The sequence below is a fragment of the Myripristis murdjan genome, chromosome 19, assembly GCF_902150065.1.
Source record: "Myripristis murdjan chromosome 19, fMyrMur1.1, whole genome shotgun sequence".
NCBI lineage: Eukaryota > Metazoa > Chordata > Actinopteri > Holocentriformes > Holocentridae > Myripristis > Myripristis murdjan.
Window position 1 is genome coordinate 13,965,013 of NC_043998.1, and position 20,034 is coordinate 13,985,046.

Genomic DNA, 20,034 nt, shown 5'->3' on the forward strand with positions numbered 1-20,034 from the left:
GCCCATTTGAGTTGACCTCGCTGAACTTTGACCTTGTGCCCCCTGCAGGCAGACCCGGGAGCAGGAGACCCCGCCAGACTTCTTCTATTTCTCCGACTTTGAAAGACACAACGCCGAGATCGCTGCCTTCCACCTGGACAGGTAAGTCTCAGACACACCCGGATGCTTGAGTCTTAGCCAATGTCTGAATGTGTGTGTTTCGTGCGTAGGTGTGTGTTTGTGGGAAACCATGGTGTCAGTCTGTGTTTGTGTGCATGTGCAGACACATTCTTCCAAACAGAGTAACTCAAGAACAATATACAATAGAAACTCAACTCTTACGCCCAGATTCCCCCTATAGAGATCATCTGATTAGATTTGGAAGCACCTTGCTGGTTAAATGTGCATATTAATAAGGCGGTGCATTTGCATATTGATGAAAGGAACCTGCTTCAGCTCCTTAATGCTTTTAGGTACAGAGGCCACAGCACTAGTTTGAAAACTGCAATATCATGGGAGGAGAGAGCAGTGATGAGTAAGGAGGGAGAGGGAGGAGGAGCCATCAAATCAATCTGATTGCACAGAGGGGGACTAAAGCACAACATTACCAAACATCAACAATGATGTTAATTTCAACTTTTATTCTTCACTCCTAGGAAAATGAAAATTGTTGATTTAGTGTCTAAAACGCATATTATTGGCTTGTATCTCAGTTAACTAACACCTAGATATCAGTTCAAACCTCAACAAATATGTTTTATTGTCTCCAGTCTCTTTAATACCACAAAAGTGTTATGTCAAGACAAGTATGCTGACAAAAATGTTGTTATTTAATTCTTAATTAATGACCTTGTTGTCATAACAGGTTGTGCTTACTGCAATATATCATGGTGACTGCGGTGGGACATTATGCAGCTTCCAGTGCTTCAATACAAAAACAATTCCCATGTTAACAAGTCATTTAGTCTCATATTCAGTGTTAAAAATCGTGTTTTTCTTCAAATAATTGAAAAAATCTGCCAGCAGGATGACATAATCCCACTTGTTTCTAATGCGAATCAACTTGTTCAAGTGTCATTTCTTGATACTGGTGAGCTGAGCTGCCATAATTCTGCTTTGTCTCAACATATTCATACTCATCCCCAGAAACATTCCTGAATCAAGTGAACCCACATTGGAAACAAGTGGGATTATCTCATCCCAATGGCAGATTTTTTTAATTTGTTTTAAGAAAAACATGAATTTGTGAGTGAGCATGAAATGACTTGGAGACTTCTGCAGTGCTCTTATCTGTACATGTGAGGATCAAGTGTCAAAGCAGAGAAAGGTTGGGAAAATGCTTCCTCATGAGGATTGTGATGGTGAGTCGATTCCAAAAAGTCAGATCTTCGACTCAGACAAGCTACAGAGTTGCAGTTGATGTTTATGCACTGGATCCAGGAATCAAGACTAGACTAGAATCCACTCTTTCTGTCTGTCGATTGCACCATTTTGGCTACGCTGATAGGCCAAATGGCATAAGAGGTGGGAGAACAGTGCCTTAATTTGTCTCTGTCTTCATGTGCTATGCTGCAAACACCAAGCCCTTCCACTGTGTAGAATCAAAGTGAACCCACACACTTTTCCACATGGTAGGCAATTATTTATAGCAAGACAACATATCGGACCACTGAGGCTTTTGTCAGGTCTTTGTTCAGACGACTGAAGTTTATTCAACCCACCACGTACCCTGATGTGCATGGACTAGTTCAAAAAACTCTTCTGCTGCGTGGAAATTGGGCAGCAACACTATTAAGTGGGCCTTGTGCTTTAGCGGGAAACTAAGCGTGTCCTGTCTGATCATAGCCTAAGCGCTTTCTACATGACCTCTTTAAATGGAGTCCAAGAGTCAGCTGCAGCACTTCAAACCGGAGCCGCAGTTGATTCCAAAAAAATTCTCACTTCATCAAGATCATAATTTGAACTAGACATGGTGTCGGCGAACAACAACAGGGTGCCTTACTGAGACCACCTGAGTTTGGCTTGACAATGGCGCTAGAGGAAAGGTCATGGTGTCACCAATGTCAGCAGAGTTCTTCCTCTAGGGGTCGTGAATGTTCGTAGTAAGTTTGAAAAGACTCACATAAAGCAATTGGAGGTATCACATTCACAGCCAGGATCTGTAGTGGCTGACAATTTGGGAAGATAATTAGGTTGAGGTTAGGATTAGGGTTAAAGTTAGTTTAGGGTTGGATTTAGGGTTTAGGGGTAAAATTAGACTTACGATTAGGTTTACAGTAAAGTAGGGGTTGGTTTGGGGGTTTGGGAATGAATATAGTTGATGAAGGTCCTCACACGTAAAGTAATATATATGTGTGGGTGCATGCATGCCTATTTGTACATCTGCCTCTCCCTTTCATGGTTTCAGTGCCTCTGAATCTTTTTCTGAAAACGGCGAGCGGTGTGAGTCGGGTCTGTACAGTAAAAGCTGTGAGCACCGAGAGGCCATGAGTCATAGAGAATAAATGCTGCCTTAGCCACAGCTTGCATCTGACTGAACAATGACTGCAGCCTCTCTGCTTAGCTAACCACCACGCTCCCTGACTTCACTGCCTTTACAAGGCTAACACTTTATGGCCTGCCTGCCTGCCTGCCTGCCTGCCTGCCTGCTGGAGGGACTTTAATGAAAAGAGAAAACCTCACGAGGCTTTTTGATCGACGAGAGAAAGCACTGAGTTTAGCGGCGATGCGGCTATTAAATTCAAGCTGACGTCACTTTGGCTGTATATTATGAGGATCAGGGGGATTGCATTGTAATGCGAATGCTGGTGATACTTTACGGATATAAACAAGATGACACTGAGAAGGCACACACACATGCATACAAACATACACACACATGCAGCTGGGGCACAGAGGGTAGTGATGTTGAATCTAGTCTGCCTTAAGGCACAATGACACACTTCAGCAGCGATAGCATTAGCAGCAGCTTTCCCTACCAGTCTGCTACACATCTGGTCTTCTAGTATACACAAATACACACACACACACGCAGACACATACACATGCAAACGCACTCACACACTCCCGGCATATGTGTGGGTTAAGGGGAAGAGGAGGAAACCAAAGGCATGAAAGGCCCTGTGCCCATTCTAAATATAAGCCAGGCAGGGCTTGCCAACAGCAGTGCTTTATTTTTATTTTTTTTTTTCTCTCTTATTTTGTCTGTTCTAAATTAGAGCCTGGCTACAGAGCTGCTGCTGCTAGTGCAGAGGCTTAGGCTACACTGCCTCCCAGGGGGCCCGCAGACACACATAGGCTCTTTAAAAGCAGCATTCGCACAGGCATGTACACACTCATGCATACACACATATATGCAGCCACTGTCTTTTTATAGACACTCCTATAGGCATCATTAATTATGTGATTGGGGTATAAATGGAAGAGCAGGATTATGTATTTGGCGTTGCTGCCACAGAAAATAACACAAGGGAAGCACACTACAAAATTGGCCATATTCCCATGCTGGCCTTTGTGAACAATTAGGGTGGGGAACTCTACCAGGACCGTTGGCCTATAGTCTCTATATGTATAACTACCATTATCTGAACATAAATGAGGACTTTAATCCAAGGGTGGGAGAAACTCATTGCATTTACTGTAACTAAATAGCTTTCTGGTGGGGGGGCGTATCTATGTTCCCAGGGTCCTAGGTTTCCAAGGTCCTTAGGCTACAACATAGGACCTTGGGAGAGCACGTATGTAGAACTAGGGAACATAGGACCCTTTGTCATGCTCCCATTATGTGCCATATAAATCTGGGGACCACAGCACCCTATGAGCATAGGACCATGGGAAGGGGAATGACTCCTTATCAGCACTTGCACAAAGTCACAGCTATTACAGAGCACAGATTTTGTCTGTTTTGTTGATTTGCACAAGCATTTGAAACTAGACTAATGTAATCTGACACATTTTGGAGCTAGTGACAAGAACAGAGCAATCTGATTTTGATGTGTTTGCGCACTTTAATTTTGAAATTTCTGATTTTACCAGTTGAAAGAATCTAGTTTGAACGCTGCTCTCGTTACCTTAAAATGATACGGAAAAGGCTGCATGCAACTCTTTTCCTTTCTAAAATGTAACTCAGTAACTTTTACTCCATGTAGGTATATTTTAAATCTTTTTTACTTTTACTAGTATTTTATAACCAGTGCTTTTACTTCTATGTAAATCAAATATCAGCACACTTACCATGTTTGCTCTTGCATAGGATGTCTTAGTCTTCCTTCCACCCTTGCCTAATTCTGATAAACCTCACAGTTATCTAACTTGGGAATAATAACTGTGACTTCTCAAAAAATTTACAGGGTAATCAGCTACTGGCTAGCTACCTAGACAAGTACTGTGTTCACGTCACCGAAGAACTTGTTAAAAACAACCTCTGACTTGTTATAAAATGAACTGAACACCCATCCAACCTGGATTTCCAAGTGGGAAATTCAGGGATTATTTCAGAGCTCCACTTTTTCCAATTTCATTTCAAGTGACGTCAGAGCAGAGAATAGTGGCTGAACACAATCTGTATTTTGTTGTTCATGGTAGCAACTGAACTCATATAATCTTTTATTTTTATTTAGTTTTCACATTTGTTATTGCCCCTAAAGGAACATACAGAGTTTCATCTTTTTAATGGAATCTGTTTTTTTGTTTTTTGCAGATTAGAAATTTAGAAAGTTGGAAATTCTGAGTTCCAAGTTGAAATGAACGCAGAATAGATTCTAGCGATCCAAACATTTATTTTAATGTAAAAACTATTGCTCCAAACTCTTTGGATCCATTCATTTCCTAAACATTTGTCTGATTCCCAGCAATATTTCGCTTCAGTGCACATGATCAGGCTGCACTTGCTCCTACTCATCGAGTTTTCCACGCTGAATTGTGATGTAAGGTCAAAATGGCCACCAAGGGAGTAAGGTCTCCTGAGAGGACAAGCACAGGAGGAAAAGAGAGTGAATAATGAGGCAGGAAATTGTAGCCAACGCTGTTCCCTTTAGCACGGCAGCGTGGGCCTATAGCCCCAGCAGGCCAGGCAGCGCTGCGTGTGTATCGGCCTGCCTGTCTGTGTGACAGCTAGGGGGAAGGAGACATGACTCTGTGTGTCTGCATCTGTGTCTCACTCCACCCACCATCACATTACATGATGGCATCATTTGTTCTGTGGGTTTTCTGTCAACGGATGTTTTCCTTTTCCTTTCTTTTCTCTCCCTCTCCTCCATCCTTTATCCCAGCCTCCCTTCCTGTCTCTCCCTCCTTCGCCGTCTCTCTCGCTCTCACACCACCCTCGGGCCTTGGCCATTAGGTGTTGTCAGAGGGATGAATTTTTAAAGTGCCCGTGCCGGTGTTGTACCATGGTGGTATTGAGAGAAAAGGTTACACATGCATAAAATGAGCCTGTAGCACGCACACAGAAAGACAGCCGTGGCATCAGTCAGCGAGAGAGATTTGCCGAGACACTATTTGCTTTCTTAAACCTCTCCCTCTCTCTCTCCCTCACACACATAAACGCAATTGCTAGTTTCCATTCAGGGGATGCAAGGGGGCACACAACGGTACACCACATCTATCAAATTGGTCTCACAAGATTGAATGCAATAATAACAGCAAATATGTCTCAAAGGAGTTTATTTAAATCAGGAAGTTGTGTGGAAGTTAAAAACGTGTTATGATGTAAAATCATAAGCGTAGAGAAACCATTAGGAGTTTCACCAGGGTGTGTGGTGTAACGCTGAGGCCACTGCTTAGTCTACAGTGCCCCCTGTTGACGGTAAACAGTAATTACATGAGCTGTTTGTCCGCCAAGCCTTATCAGTCAGCCCCAGTGGCCTAATGGATAAGGCACTGGCCTCCTAAGCCAGGGATTGTGGGTTCGAGTCCCATCTGGGGTGGAAGTTTTTTTTTTTCAGTGTAATGTTGAAACTGTATTTCCAACTTGCCACAGTCTGCTCTTACAGCTCTACAGCACAGTGACTGGGAATAGTTCCAGTTTCAAACACAGTTGACAAAATCATATGGAGCAATTGGTCGACCTGCAAAACAAAGCAACATTTTACCCATTTTGTCTGATTCCCATTCTATATTCTCCGTGTGCTGATGACAGAAATTAATCCTCTTTGTGTGTCTCGTCCCTCCTTTAGGATCCTGGACTTCCGCCGCGTCCCTCCCGTGGCCGGCCGGCTGGTCAACATGACGAAGGAGATCCGAGACGTCACCCGAGACAAGAAGCTCTGGAGGACCTTCTTCATATCACCAGGTAGATGTTACAAAGAAGTTAGCGCTTTCCAGAGGCATTCTTAGATGGGACGTCCCGAGATTGAACTTGCTAGAACTTGCCATAGAACTGACAATTATTCTACACAAATTTCTATCTATACCAACCATATTAGTGTCTGTTTTGTCATGTGGCATAATAGAAGACATGAATGCCTCCGTCAAGAAAAAACACAATATATACCTGTGTAAAACTAACAATTCAAATCATAATGAACTGCCTACATGTACAGTTTCTGCGCAGCCTGCACCGATTTTTCCACAAGCAAAAGTCAAAGCAAAGCAAAAAAGGAAATGGCCTCCTCGTTCATAATGTAGTCCAAAGCTAGTTTTGTGCCTGAATTACTGGGATATTCATTTGCATGGGATTAGTATTATCAGGGGACCTTGGCCTTTGCTGAAGTATAGCAGTTAATTAGCGATGCAATTTTTACTTTACATATTATACACATGGCAAATTCTCACAGGATTAAAATTACTGACAATCTCAGCAATTAATACAAGTCGCTGTATGTCCCCAGGTAATATTAATCTTGTGCAAATGAGGCTTTATGCATATGGTGTGGATTCCAAAGGGTAAAAAGAGGGTATAGTCATTTTTAAAGTATTTAACATTGAGGAGCATATTAGAATACACTTAAATTGTCACTTGTCACGTTTTCCTCTCAATTGTTCAACAAAGCAGCCACAGCATTGTCTCTTTTCTTTCTGATTTTCAGCCAACAATGTGTGTTTCTACGGGGAGTGTTCGTACTACTGCTCCACTGAGCATGCGCTGTGCGGGAAGCCAGACCAGATAGAAGGATCGCTGGCCGCCTTCCTGCCCGACCTGGCCCTCGCCAAACGCAAGACCTGGAGGAACCCCTGGAGACGCTCCTACCACAAACGCAAGAAGGCAGAGTAAGAGATTCACTCAGAAAATTCAGGTTTCACTGCACCCAATGGCCGTGCATTCACAGCACAAGAGGGTGGTGATCATTTTGTGCATAAAATGTTAGAAATAATGACGAATACCAGAACACAAAGTGATGTTTTACCTTTGTTGAACCCTGTTGAAGGCCACATACCAAATACAGAAATAAATTATTAATAATAAATACATTTTTTCCTCCTCCCTTTTCTGGGAGTGTAGCAGGAATGCTGTTGTTTAAATCCAGTTTTTAAAGCTGTAACCAGCAAATGTTTCGTATTTTTACTTGATAACTGACAAAAGTGGTTAATCTTTTTTTGTTGGTGTTTTTTGCTGATTGAGTAATCATTTCAGCAGGAACTTATTACACTAACACGAGAACTGAGCAGCAGGTCTGTGTGTGTGTGTGTGTGTGTGTGTGTGTGTGTGTGTGTAAGTTATTCTGTACAGCATGCGTCACAGCTGACTGAAAACCCCCCAAAAAGAGAGAATCAAATTATTAAAGATCTTTTCATGCAAGAAAGCACTTAATAATTGCGATCTTGTTAAGATAAAAAAAAAAAATCAAGGGCTTTGTTTCCCAGAATCATCTTAGCATGAGAATAAGTTGGAGCAGATATGCGGAAATAGGAACCAAATAGGATTTCAGCATTGTGATAAGTTTGAGAGGCAGATACACAAATCCTAGCAGATTAACAGAGTAATATTTGACTCTCCTGTGTATTCAGATGGGAGGTGGACCCAGATTACTGCGAGGAGGTCAAGCAGACTCCACCGTATGACAGTGGAACTCGACTGCTGGACATCATGGACATGACCATCTTTGACTTCCTCATGGGTGAGTCGACATGTCTGACAGAGAAATACATGCAGTAGTTTTATACCAGAGTCAACCCAAAACAATTCAGTCATCCTGCATTTCAGTACGATATGATATGATGCGATGCGATGCGATGTGATGTGATGCGATACTTGAGTGCAGATTCCATATGTATTGCGATTCTGTATTGTATTTCAATTTTATAATATTGATTTCAGAATATTCTTTTTTTAAACACTGGGTGAAAACTGGAAAACAGCTGAGTCATGCTTCCAAAGACATCCATCATTAGCACTTCAGTCAAATTGACTTTGAGCTTTTAACATTTACTACAGGCCTGAAAATGTGGTGTTTTTTCCTTGGGCAATTATATGAGCTCACATGTTGGCCGTATTACCACAATACTTATTTTTCATACAGCAGTGCTCAGGTCAAACGTATCTTTAATCTAAATGATTAAAGCCATTTTTTACACACTTTTGTTTTGTTTTTTTTAAATATATATAGGTGCACCATGAATCCCTATGTTTTTTCTTTCTCGTCTTAAATGTCTGGGATGATATGCTTGGTTCCCACAAATGTTTATTTGAATAGATCTGTTAGCCATCTGTTGAATTCTAAGCATTTTTCCTACCTTGAAAAAAATAAAAAATATGTCTAAAATTAGGACCAAGTATTGATTTAGGCTCAGCATGGTGATATAAAAATGCTCAAAGAATTTTTAAGTGATATGATTCAGGGTGGGGGTACAGATGTACACATCTATGCACAAATGTTTTTTTACAGTATATAAAAATATTAATAATAATAATAAAACTTTATTTGTATAGCACCTTTCATACAAGAATTGCAGCTCAAAGTGCTTCACAATAGAAGAACATTTGAAACACATTAAATAAAAATAAAACATTAAAAAGAATAAAACAGCACAGGGTGGAATTAAAAAAAGAAATGGCTAATAAAACAATAAAAGACAACATATAAAGTACATTAGACTCATATAAAGTACATTAGACTCATATGAAGTACAGTAGATGCATAGTATATAACATACTGCAATCCTTAATTGACATGTTTTCCAACACAGGGAACATGGATCGCCACCATTACGAGACATTTGAGAAGTTTGGGAACGAGACCTTCATCATTCATCTGGACAATGGCAGAGGGTAAGCCGCTTCACACCACACAACTACTGAAATGTCAAATGTAAAATACAGCAATTTCCATACTATATATGTCATTAGGCACTGTGCTGAGTCTTTCATAATCCCAGTAGTAAGTCTGTTTAATAATGAAGCCTCGGTTTTGTTAAATAATGAATCCATACAAAAGATAACACTTAAATAAGTGAGAAGGAAAAGAAAAGCACGCTGTGTAGATGAAACAAAGCAATCCACCACAAGACTGTCTTACCCCAAAGAAGAAAGTAATGGTACAAAAACAGAAAAATGTATGAAACAAATGAGGGACACAAATATAAATTATCTCATGTGATAATTCCTGTGCTTTTATTTTTCACTTTAGATTTGGGAAGCACTCCCATGATGAGGTCTCCATTCTGGTGCCGTTAACCCAGTGCTGCAGGTGAGGCCGTCTTTGCTCATGGCGGGATAAGATGAGCTGCACTGACCCCCAAGGAGAAACTATAGCTCATTGCAGCTGTAAATAATAGGATAGAAATGAAGTACTGTAAAACAAAGAAGAAAAAAAAATGTCGCCAATAAAGTTCCTAATAGCCCAAAGGATTTCTTGCTCGAGTTTCTGATCTGCAGATTTACACTCCAGTAAAAATGCGTAAATGCACAGATATGAAAATGTGCTGGATCCATCACAGTGACTGCTCTTTCTGCAGGGTAAGGAAGTCGACCCACTTGCGTCTGCAGCTGCTGGCTAAGGAGGAGTACCAGCTGTCCACCCTTATGGCTGAGTCCCTGGTGAGAGACCGCCTCAGCCCCATCCTCATCCAGCCACACCTGGACGCCATGGACCGACGGCTACGCCAGGTGACTGCTTCACGCTCATTTGTATGCGTGTGTGTGTGTGTGTGTGTGTGTGTGTGTGTGTGTGTGTGTGTGTGTGTGTGAGAGACAGTTAGTATGCTTTTGCAGGTTGAATGTTATTATCTCTTCAATCATTTGCATCTTTGATCCTTCAGAGAAAATTCTCAGTGTGTGTGTGTGTGTGTGTGTGTGTGATTCTGAGCATCAAAAATGACATCTGACAGTTTCATCAAATGAGCTGATTGGCCGTACAGAACTAGTGAGGGCAGTATTCATATGGGTGAAATGCAAAGAAGAAACTAGGAATCACTTAGTGCTCCTGTGACCTTTACTGACCTTCAGGAATTACATCAGGATCAAGACATTTCATCTTTCCCCGCTACCACCACCCCAAGTCCCTCCTGTAATATTATCAATAATATAACATTTCATAATAGAGAGGACCAACAGAAACATGCAGTGAAGAGCTAATATATCACCATGCAACTTTCTGCAGTCATAATACTATTTCATTCCCTATTTTTGGCTTGAAAACAAGGCTTTTTAGCTGTGGAGTGGGTGGCATTTCAATAGTTGGGTCGACTTTTTGTTTGAAAACACAGCGCTATTGCGCTGTATTGATCAACAACAGTACTGATCATTCCCGTAGAGTTACAGTCTACTTTCTTTTTGTGCCATGGGGCTGTAGAAGTCCTGCATGTTGTCTTTAAAGTCACAATAAAATGAAAAAGACTTTCAAATGTTTAGCTAATTTCTCATGCCAGAGTATCTGCCTATTTAACAATAAATGACAAAGAATTTACAAAATTTTGATTGTATTGTACTTTTGATATCAAAATTCTATTTCGTAGAAAACTGTATTTTTAAAGGTGACTTCAGGCTGAACTATTAGGCGTGAACAAAAACTTCATCCAATAGAAACATTTTGAACGATCACACCCCCATCATGTATCACCAGTTGGTTTACACTTTTGTAAGATGCCTCTTTGCATTAAGTCCCGTGCAGACAGCCTGTTTCAACAGGACATGCATCAAATTATGGAAGACTGATCCTTCCAAAATGTCATTTCATTGCCCCTTTAATGCAAACTGTACATTTTTCCTTGAGCAATCATGAAATCCAGGCTTCTCTAATGCTGTTTGAATCCTCTGACTACTCTGCTTAGGTGCTGAATGTGCTGGCTGACTGCATCGAAAAGGAGGGCTACAGTTACGTGGTGGAGGACGACCTGCAGGGGGAGCGAGGGACGGAGCACACCCACACCGGCCCACGACGGAGGTAGCTGGCTGGGCGAGGGGGCCCATAACTGGATAGGACAGAATCCCTGGAGATAGAAGACTGGACACGCTGGATCCAGTCATCGTCTTAAACTGTACGAACAGATGAGCTTCATCTGTACTTAAATTTACAGAGGACCATGTGTTGACTTGCTGAACTCATAGACGAGCTGTCTGGAACTGGAGGCCTGCTGGATAGGACTGGACTCGCCCCGTGATGAGCAGGGCAATGACTCAATGGGTGCTGATGTTAAAGACACAGTCGATGTTGAAGCGGACAGTGGGACGGAGCCGGAACTAGAAACTGGAAACCCCACATCACCTAGACTCCTTAAAATATCCAACCCCGACCCTCGTGTAGGCTATTTATCACCACAGCTCACCCAAACAACCACCGACCCACCGCAGCACTACCAAACCATGAAAGTCTTGCAAGAGACGCCTTCTCTTCGTCTTGTTTAGGACTCTTTTTTGAATTCAGTGAATTCTGAGGGACTTGTAAAGAATCCCCCCACCCCACCCCTCTGCACAGCTGAATTATGTGTTTCTATGTATTGTTGGTATTTGCGAGTGCTTTAGTTTGAACATTCATCGTGGAGGAAGAGGAGATTGACTTCCTGTTGTCTTAATGAGCGAAAAGATGTTTTATTGATTTCCTGCGAAATGTTTTACTGCATAATGTCTTTTTTTTATTATTATTATTTCTGCTGAGCCTATTTCAGCTGTTGTCTTTTATTATTGGTATTCGAGATGGAAATATTTGATTGGAGTACAGGTTTACTCCTGGATTTGTCAGTTAATTTTTGCCCATCAAATGTCACTTGTCCTTGAGAGAGTATTTATTGAAATTCATATTTATTGTTTGAAATTAATAATGCATAATCACCAACACTTTGTCTCCGTCATTGAATTAATGCTCTGTTACAGGTGTGTACTTCCTCATCTGTCCAAAAGAGGGCAAAACAAGCATGTGCAAAAGTAGCTACCAGGTCTGTGCCTCTCAGTAAAGTTAACCTCCATATTTCACCCCCCTGGTAATTAAACCTGCTTTAATATTTGTTTACAGCTACCAAATTATTGTCATGCAACAGCAGTCCAACCATTTAAATACACATAAGTATCCATCAGATTCAAAGGAACAAGAAAATTGATCTACACCTGTGTTTACAACATTTAATCTATTTCAAACTGCTGTTCCTGTTTTTAATTTCTTTTCCATGTGACAGATTTGAGGTTAGATTTATGGTACCAAAAGCCAAATGTGACACTAACAGTTTTATATTATTGTTTCTTTGTAATATATTTGATGTCCAGATGTTGCTGTTGTGGAGAGATTATTTTTGGGATGTAGATTTCTTTCATTTCCCAACAGCTGATAGCTAAACTGTTGGGAGTCGACGATTCAGTCATTGGCTGAAAGTTAATATATACAGTAGGAAAATCTAGTGCCTGTGCAATGATAGAAATACTTGAATGTCTGGTTTCATGACCGAAAGGTTTAAGGTTAAACTACTCCCGGGTACGAGCTATAGATAAGATACCGAGGTCTATATGTATGTGTATGCTGACTCCATCTATTCCATAAGGGATTTTATATAAGTTTCCATAGTCCTGTGTCAGTGCAGTGTGTATGGAGGTATGGGTGGATCCATGGAGAACCTTAGATCACGTGTCTCTGCAGTGAAAATGCTTCTTTTTTAATTCAACTCATTGTTTCTGTGGATTTTTTGCATTTCTTTGCATCATGGTAAAAGTGCAATAAAACAAAATGAGCAGAACACCGGTATGTGTTTGTGTTTGTGTTACGAGAATGGTATTTTTGATCGCTCTGTTTTCAGAATAATGAATAAATGATCTGAATTCATGATCATGGAAGGTTGTGATCATGGAGACTAGCCTCCAGCCATAAAGCCTGCAATCTCTCACATCAAATGTCTACCCAGTTCACATGTCCTTCACTACTTGAGAAGCACTGTTTCCTAGAGGAATCTGTACCGTAAGAAAAAATACAAATTTTAAATAATTTTCCTTACAGGGTAAGGACCATAACACAGGGACGGCTAGGCTACCTGGACACACAGGGGGCTTGGGAGGTTGGTGGCTGCATTGGGCTTAAATCCTGAATATATACAGGTTTCCTATTACTACAGTCCTTGGATACACACAGGCTTGTGTTTTCCTAGACAAAAACTAGAATTTGCAAGGACTGGAATATGCAAATAATGTTTTCCACGATTGAAATCACACAGAAAACAGTCCATTTCCCTTAAGTTTTACAAAAATGTCATCACAGTCTGCTTAATGAAAATTCAACCAGTCTAGTGTTTGATGTGAAGCGTGGCTGCTGATATGTTAAAGAAAACATAATCTAAATTAACGGGTCCGGGAGCCCCCAGGGCTCCTTAGAGGGGCTTTCAGGGTTTCTCAGTAAGATGAGGAATAGTTTCATTCAGCTATAATTAATTCACAAGAAACTGTTGCAATACAAAAATGTATGAGTGAACATTTTACCATTATATTTTAATCTCACCACTTTGAATCTGCTTGTCAGTGTGCAAGTGTGACAGCTGAACAATTTAACACATTACACAAACCAAAACATATTTTCATATCACTGTCTCGAGGGTACAATCATTTCAAATGGGGGTTCACAACTTAATGACGGTCAACTTGGGGGTCCAGAAGATAAAAAAGTTTAACAATCCCTGATATAAATGGCTGATGTTGTGATTAAACTGGTGACAATTGTAGCTTACATAAACAAAGTCTGTTACAGTTGGATCAGCTGCTGAGTCACACCAAAAACATTAACAACTGGACATGCAGACACATAAATGCAGTTTGTGGAAACTGTGCCGCATGTCATTTAATAGTCATGGGAAAGTCATGGATTAAATACCACCCCTGGGACCCTCAGTGTCACCCTTCTGTTTGTGGGGAATTTGACTATAAAAGGGTGTCTCTTTTTTTTCTGAAAAACTCCACTGGTTGCAAAGAAGCGTCTCTGGATGCTATGGATCGACTTTTTAGGGAAAAGCCAAACAGAAGTTCATTACATGTGACTATTTCTGGGTTATAAGCTTGCATCAGAAGTTTTTGCCAGTGATGAAACAGATACCCAATGTGTCTGAGTTATGCAAAAGATGCTGCACAATTGTCTGAAGTCTACTATTAACATCTATCGAGATAAGCCCAATAAGTCGGAATAGTTTCTGTTTTCCTTTACCAAATGGGCAAAGGTTGAGTACAAACCTATTTTTATCCATCTGTAGCCCTCTGTCTTGTTTTTCTGCAGGTCTTATCTGCAACACACTACATAACCTGGTGTAATTTTACAATGAATGGTGGCAGTGAGGATGGCTGCACAGTACAGTGCAAAAGAAAATGGCCTTCAGCCCCGGCTCTGTGCATAAGCATGTTTACAGTTCCCAGTGCACTGTTGTGTTTTGATAACCTTTCCTCACAGTACAGCCCCCGGAAAAGCTACTTGGTTGGTTTACATAAATGCATGCACACACACACACACACACATACACGGAGGTAGACAGAGCTATGAATGGAGGAAGCTGGCTCTCAGACAACCATCAGAGGGACACAGAGTGACCAGGAGAGAATAAAGACTGTAATCAGGGTGGCCGGCCGCAAACAGGAGGGCAGAGGAAGCCTCGTCATGGGAGTGAGCCGTGGCTTCCTAGCAGAGGAGGCGCTTATCAGATCTCAGTTCAAACCAGGCTGCTTTGCTCGCCTCCTCCTCTCTTCTATCCCCTCTTTTGCTTCTCTCCCTTGGCCCCATTTGCAGCTTTGTAATCTTGACCTTCCAGTCTAGACTATTCTTGACAGCTCATCTGGACAAGCTCAACTCATTTTAGCACTGTGGTATAGGTTTTGTGGGATTAATACAGTGAGTTATTTTTGCTTCATGGGAAGTCCACAAGGCAGATGTAGGATGACTTACAATCAGGCCAGACCAAGGATATTATGGCGAATATGAACAACCACAAATGTAAAGGGAGATCATTGTCAGGAGAACAGTAATTAATGTTTTTGTTTCGTGAAATACACTAATTAATATCACTTACATCAGTTTGATACTATTTGCTGTGTGGATGATATGAATTTATAAGATAAAGGGTTAAGCAAACAACAAAATCAACAAAAGCTGTGGGACTCTTCCAAAAATAAAAATGAAAAAAAAAAAATAATAATAATAATAATAATAAAAATAAATACATTCTCCATATTAACAAATCATTCAGTTTCTCGGTGAGTCTTGAAATCTTGCTAAAAGGTAAAGAAATCTGCGAGTGGGGTGGGCTCATCCCACTTGTTTCCAATGCAGTTTGACTTGTTTCAGGAATTTTCCTCGAAACAAGAAGGCCCAAATATGTTGGAACAACTAAGGCAGAATAAGGCAGATCAGCCCATCAAGAAAACTCTGGAAACGAGTGGGATTATCTCATCCCACACGCAGATTTTTTTTTTTTTTTTTTTTTTAACCATTATTTATTTTTATTTTATCTTATTTTGAAGGAAACCAAGAATTTCACAGTGAATTACTTTTTAAGAGAAATATTTCTGGAATGAATGACTCCTCTTTGATTACTTTTCATTTTGTTTATTTCAGGAAAAAAATAGCACTCCCTGGCAGTATAAGAAACCACAACAACAATTTAGAAACTTGTTTTTTTCCTTAAAATTTACTCGGGCAAATCCACTGAGTCTGGGAACATATGACGCGCATCTACCTGCAGCTGGGCGCAGTGTGGATGTTTTCGTTGCTTCATTAGCCGATCAGAAACAAACCCAGCATCACCAGCGCGGCGGCACTGCAGCACCGGGCCACACACGGAGGCCTGGCCGGCCCCGGGCTGTTTTCCCCGGCCTGTATCGCCTCACGGGAGACCCCCAATTGCCCCGTTAAGAGCCCTTCAAAATACACATCCCCTGTTTTTAGACACGGAAACAATTTATGGCCATTATAGGGCATTATAGATTACATCTACAAAACTTCCCGTTGCTGACTAAACGTCTGCCAGGCGGAATGGACACACAAACCCCAAAGAGTTAACCAGGACCGAAAAAAAGAAAACAAAGATGCAAAGGAGCTTGTTTGTTGGTATTGGGTTAGTTGTTTAAGCACTGTTAGATAGATTAGACTATAAAAAGAAACCAAATAAAACACGAAGGCAGCTCTGCGCCAAACCCAGCGGACCACCCAGAATCTACACGGAGAGACGGGGAGGATTTGCCCGGCTAACAGTTGATCACACCCCGAGTTCAGGCGTCCGGGCTGCCGTGTCAGCTCCAGACCAGTTCAGTGAAGCCCAGTCCAAGACCAGATCTAAGTCTGAACCAGGACCAGGTCTCAAGGTGCCCAGTTAAACCAAGAGCAATGCCCAAAGCAAATTAATGAGTAAACAATATAGGATATTAAAAAATATTTCCAGAGCAAAAAGGCATTAATTGATCAACATCTGTATAATTCTATCAGTGCATGGACCTAAAAGTTCTAGGACATTGGCGTACAGAAAGCAGGGACAGCCTACTTCCCTGCGCAGAGGTGGGCCTAGTAAGCTAACAAACAAACAAACAAACAAACAAACAAACAAACAACAAATAACCGACCAGGTGAGAAAAACATACGAAAAACATAGGCCTACACACTGTACCTACTGACGGCGTGTTTAAAATTTGGGATAGGCAGTCGTGCACATAGGCTACCACAAGTCACATTAACACAAAAAAATAAAAGAAGGAAAGACAGAGATAACGAAAGAAAGAAAGAAGAAAGAAAGAAAGAAAGAAAGGGAAAAGGGAGAGAGAGAGAGACGGAGACAAGTTGAAGCGTCGCCTTCACGTCAGAGCAGCGGGCTCGAGCCCCGCAGCCCTGCCTCGAGCCCGTGCTGAGGAGGGGAGAGGGGGGCTCGCGGGCTGGGCGCTGACAGTGAGTGGCAGCTGGAGGAGGAGAGCATGGCACAGCAGGACGACTGAGCCACTGAGCTGCTGCTGCTGCTGCTGCTGCTGCTGCTGCTCCGTCTCACTCTGGACTGTACGGCTGACCTCTCCAAACAAGTGCAGACATGTTTGATAACTCTCAGTATCCATACAACTGTTTCAACTATGATGGCGAGGGATACCCTTCCTCCAGCACGGACGAGGAGAAGAAAATGTGCAGACCTGCATACAGGTAGGATGTCCTGAACTGGCTCTTTCACCTTGCTAACTAAAACTATTATCCATCCCTGCAAATAGTATAGATTTTGTAGTTGACATTTTTCTATACACTGTGAAAACATTTCTAAGTAATTTAGTCTCATGTTCAGTGTTAAAAATCTTATTTTTCTTAACACAAGTGTAAAATAAACTCTGCATGTGGGATGAGATAATCTCAGTTGTTTCCAGGACACTTTCAATTACTTTGTTTCAGGAATTTTGCTAGCGAGAAGAATAACTATGTTGAAACAAGGCAGAGAAAAGCAGATCAGAGTATCAAGAAAATTCAGCAAACAAGTGAAAAGTGAGATGATCTTATCTCTGATTTTTTTCTTACTTATTTGAAAAACGTGGGACTAACATTTTTCTTAATTCAGTATTAAAGCAAGGTTTTAGTACTGAGTTAAAGACTAAAAGACTTTTTGAGATGGAGATTTTTTTTGCAGTGTAGATGTATCTTGTCCTATTAAAATTGAAAAAAAAATCATCTGCTTTTTCTTCACACTATTTAAGCTCTGCTATTGCATTAGATTTTGTCATAGTTTTAAAAAACAAAAATGTGAAACAAGATTTTCTGCAGCAGCCCTGTTCAGCTTGACCCATGGGACAGCATCTTTTCCAGCGTCTGACCAGTGATCATTAACTGAACAAAACTTCTCATTCCATATTCATCAATTCATTAGCCTTTCATCTTGTGGCAGGCTGATCTTTGTTAAGTGTTTGCTGACTGGTTTGCAATGTTTGAACTGCGTCTCTGTGTGCCAGTTACATTGCTCTGATAGCCATGGCCATCCAGCAGAGTCCCGAGCAGCGGGTCACCCTGTCAGGCATCTACGAGTTCATCATGAAGAGATTCCCTTACTACCGCTCCAACCAGAGAGCCTGGCAGAACTCCATCAGACACAACCTCTCTCTCAACAGCTGCTTCATCAAGGTACATGAAGCCCTCTGTGGTTTTAACATGACGTTTGTGCATCTTAAGTCATTTAACACAACCCGAAAAAGAGAGAAAAGCGCCTTGCTGCCTGTTTGTGGTGTGAATTTTTTTAATATTCCAAGACTCCATCATGGAGCAGACTTTGCCCACAGATTGTTTAAAGTTTGCACAGTGTTGGAAAAATAAAGACTGCTGAGTGAGCCTGTTGTTTGTGTACCAAGTGTTCAGTAACAAACAAATTCAGTAGGCTATGTTGCTTTTATTTAAAGCCACTCTTCAGATTATTATTATAATTTTTTCCCTTTTAGTTTTTTCTTCTTAATTCTTGTTTTGCTGTTTTTATTTTCTTCTTGATTTTTTCCTCTTCTTTCTCTGCGTCTTCATCTTCTTCTTGTTATTGTGACCAGTAATAGTTGAGTTTAAGTTATTAGACATTTTTCCCCACTTCCCACAGGTTCCACGGACAGAGGGAAATGAGAAGGGCAAAGGAAACTTCTGGACTTTTGCCACGGGCTGTGAGTCCATGCTCGACCTGTTTGAAAATGGCAACTTTCGGCGACGCCGGCGCAGGAGGAACATGAAAATTGGCTTTCGTGACTCCGGAGAAGCCTCCTTCCACTCCACGGAGAGCCACAGCAACCAGCACGGACCTTTGGCTCGACGGCCTGAGCCAGACCCAGCTCTGTGCCCTTTGACCTCTGACAGAGCGAGGCCGGGCGTCCAGCCGGGCCACCTCATCCCCAACCCCAGCCAGGGGAAACCGGAGTCAGAGATCAAGTTTAGTATTGACTACATCCTGTCCACTCCAGATCCTCCGCTGCCTGGGTTCAGACCGCCCCATGGCAGCTTACACATAGGACCCACGGGACCTCCCATACATGTGCTGGAGCCCCAACACCTAAACCTGCACTTCTGGACTCTGTGAGGGAGAGGAGAGCAACACCGAGACTCCACTTGGTGTTATTCCTTCATTCGCATCTGTGTCTGAAACTGGGAAATAAGGAAACACGTCCAAAGACAGATTCCTGATGGGGAATTTTATTGACTTGAAAGTGTAAATGAGGAACAAGATAGAGAGGTACAGTATTATGTTATGGAATCTGAAAAAAAAGACATCTTTAAAGAGAGTATTAAAATATATAAGAAGTCATCTGAAAGAAAAACTTGAATATCACATCAGAACAATATATATTCCAATGTTCATATTGTCATTAAATGTACAGTGTCTAGTGCCGACAGGGTTTACAGTATTCTCTATGTGTACAGGAGCTGTGTATGACACCTGTAATGACTCTAAAACCAGATTAGAAAAGACAAAATCCATTTTATGGATTTGAATGGAGTATTTTATGATTAACTGTTGCGATGGTTATTCCTCATAAAAGTGGAACTAATTTCTAGTCCTGCTGTTTTCCTTGTCATCTGTTATTCCTCCAGCCAGACAGCACAGCCACATCCTCCTGCCAGTCCATCATTACCAGTGCATGTTGCGTGGCCGAGCTTCATTCAAACCCACAGAACTCAATTTTAAATTCTAGTGAAGATCCCAAAGTTTCCAAAGATACCAAATATGTCCTGCAGGATT

At 41.4% G+C, this 20,034-nt stretch overlaps 2 protein-coding genes and 1 non-coding gene across 3 annotated transcripts in view; all 3 read left to right on the forward strand.

Annotated features, from left to right (window-relative positions):
- Nucleotides 1-13,077, forward strand: part of fam20cb (FAM20C golgi associated secretory pathway kinase b) — a 61,810-nt gene extending 48,733 nt beyond the window's left edge. The window contains exons 4-11 of the mRNA XM_030078313.1: nt 49-141; nt 6,156-6,271; nt 7,008-7,188; nt 7,927-8,036; nt 9,106-9,187; nt 9,546-9,605; nt 9,874-10,024; nt 11,188-13,077. Coding sequence (XP_029934173.1) covers nt 49-141; nt 6,156-6,271; nt 7,008-7,188; nt 7,927-8,036; nt 9,106-9,187; nt 9,546-9,605; nt 9,874-10,024; nt 11,188-11,304 — 910 coding nt within the window. The 3' untranslated portion in view covers nt 11,305-13,077. The remainder of the gene's footprint in view (nt 1-48; nt 142-6,155; nt 6,272-7,007; nt 7,189-7,926; nt 8,037-9,105; nt 9,188-9,545; nt 9,606-9,873; nt 10,025-11,187) is intronic.
- On the forward strand, nt 5,834-5,906 carry trnar-ccu (transfer RNA arginine (anticodon CCU)). The gene has a single exon. It is a non-coding gene; the product is annotated as a tRNA-Arg (tRNA).
- Nucleotides 13,078-17,313: 4,236 nt separating the features above from the next.
- Nucleotides 17,314-19,750, forward strand: foxl3 (forkhead box L3). Its single transcript, XM_030078175.1, has 3 exons — nt 17,314-17,486; nt 18,278-18,446; nt 18,904-19,750. Exons 1-3 carry the CDS (start codon nt 17,380-17,382, stop codon nt 19,372-19,374), a joined length of 747 nt encoding a protein of 248 aa, XP_029934035.1. The 5' UTR covers nt 17,314-17,379; the 3' UTR covers nt 19,375-19,750.
- Nucleotides 19,751-20,034: the final 284 nt, after the last annotated feature.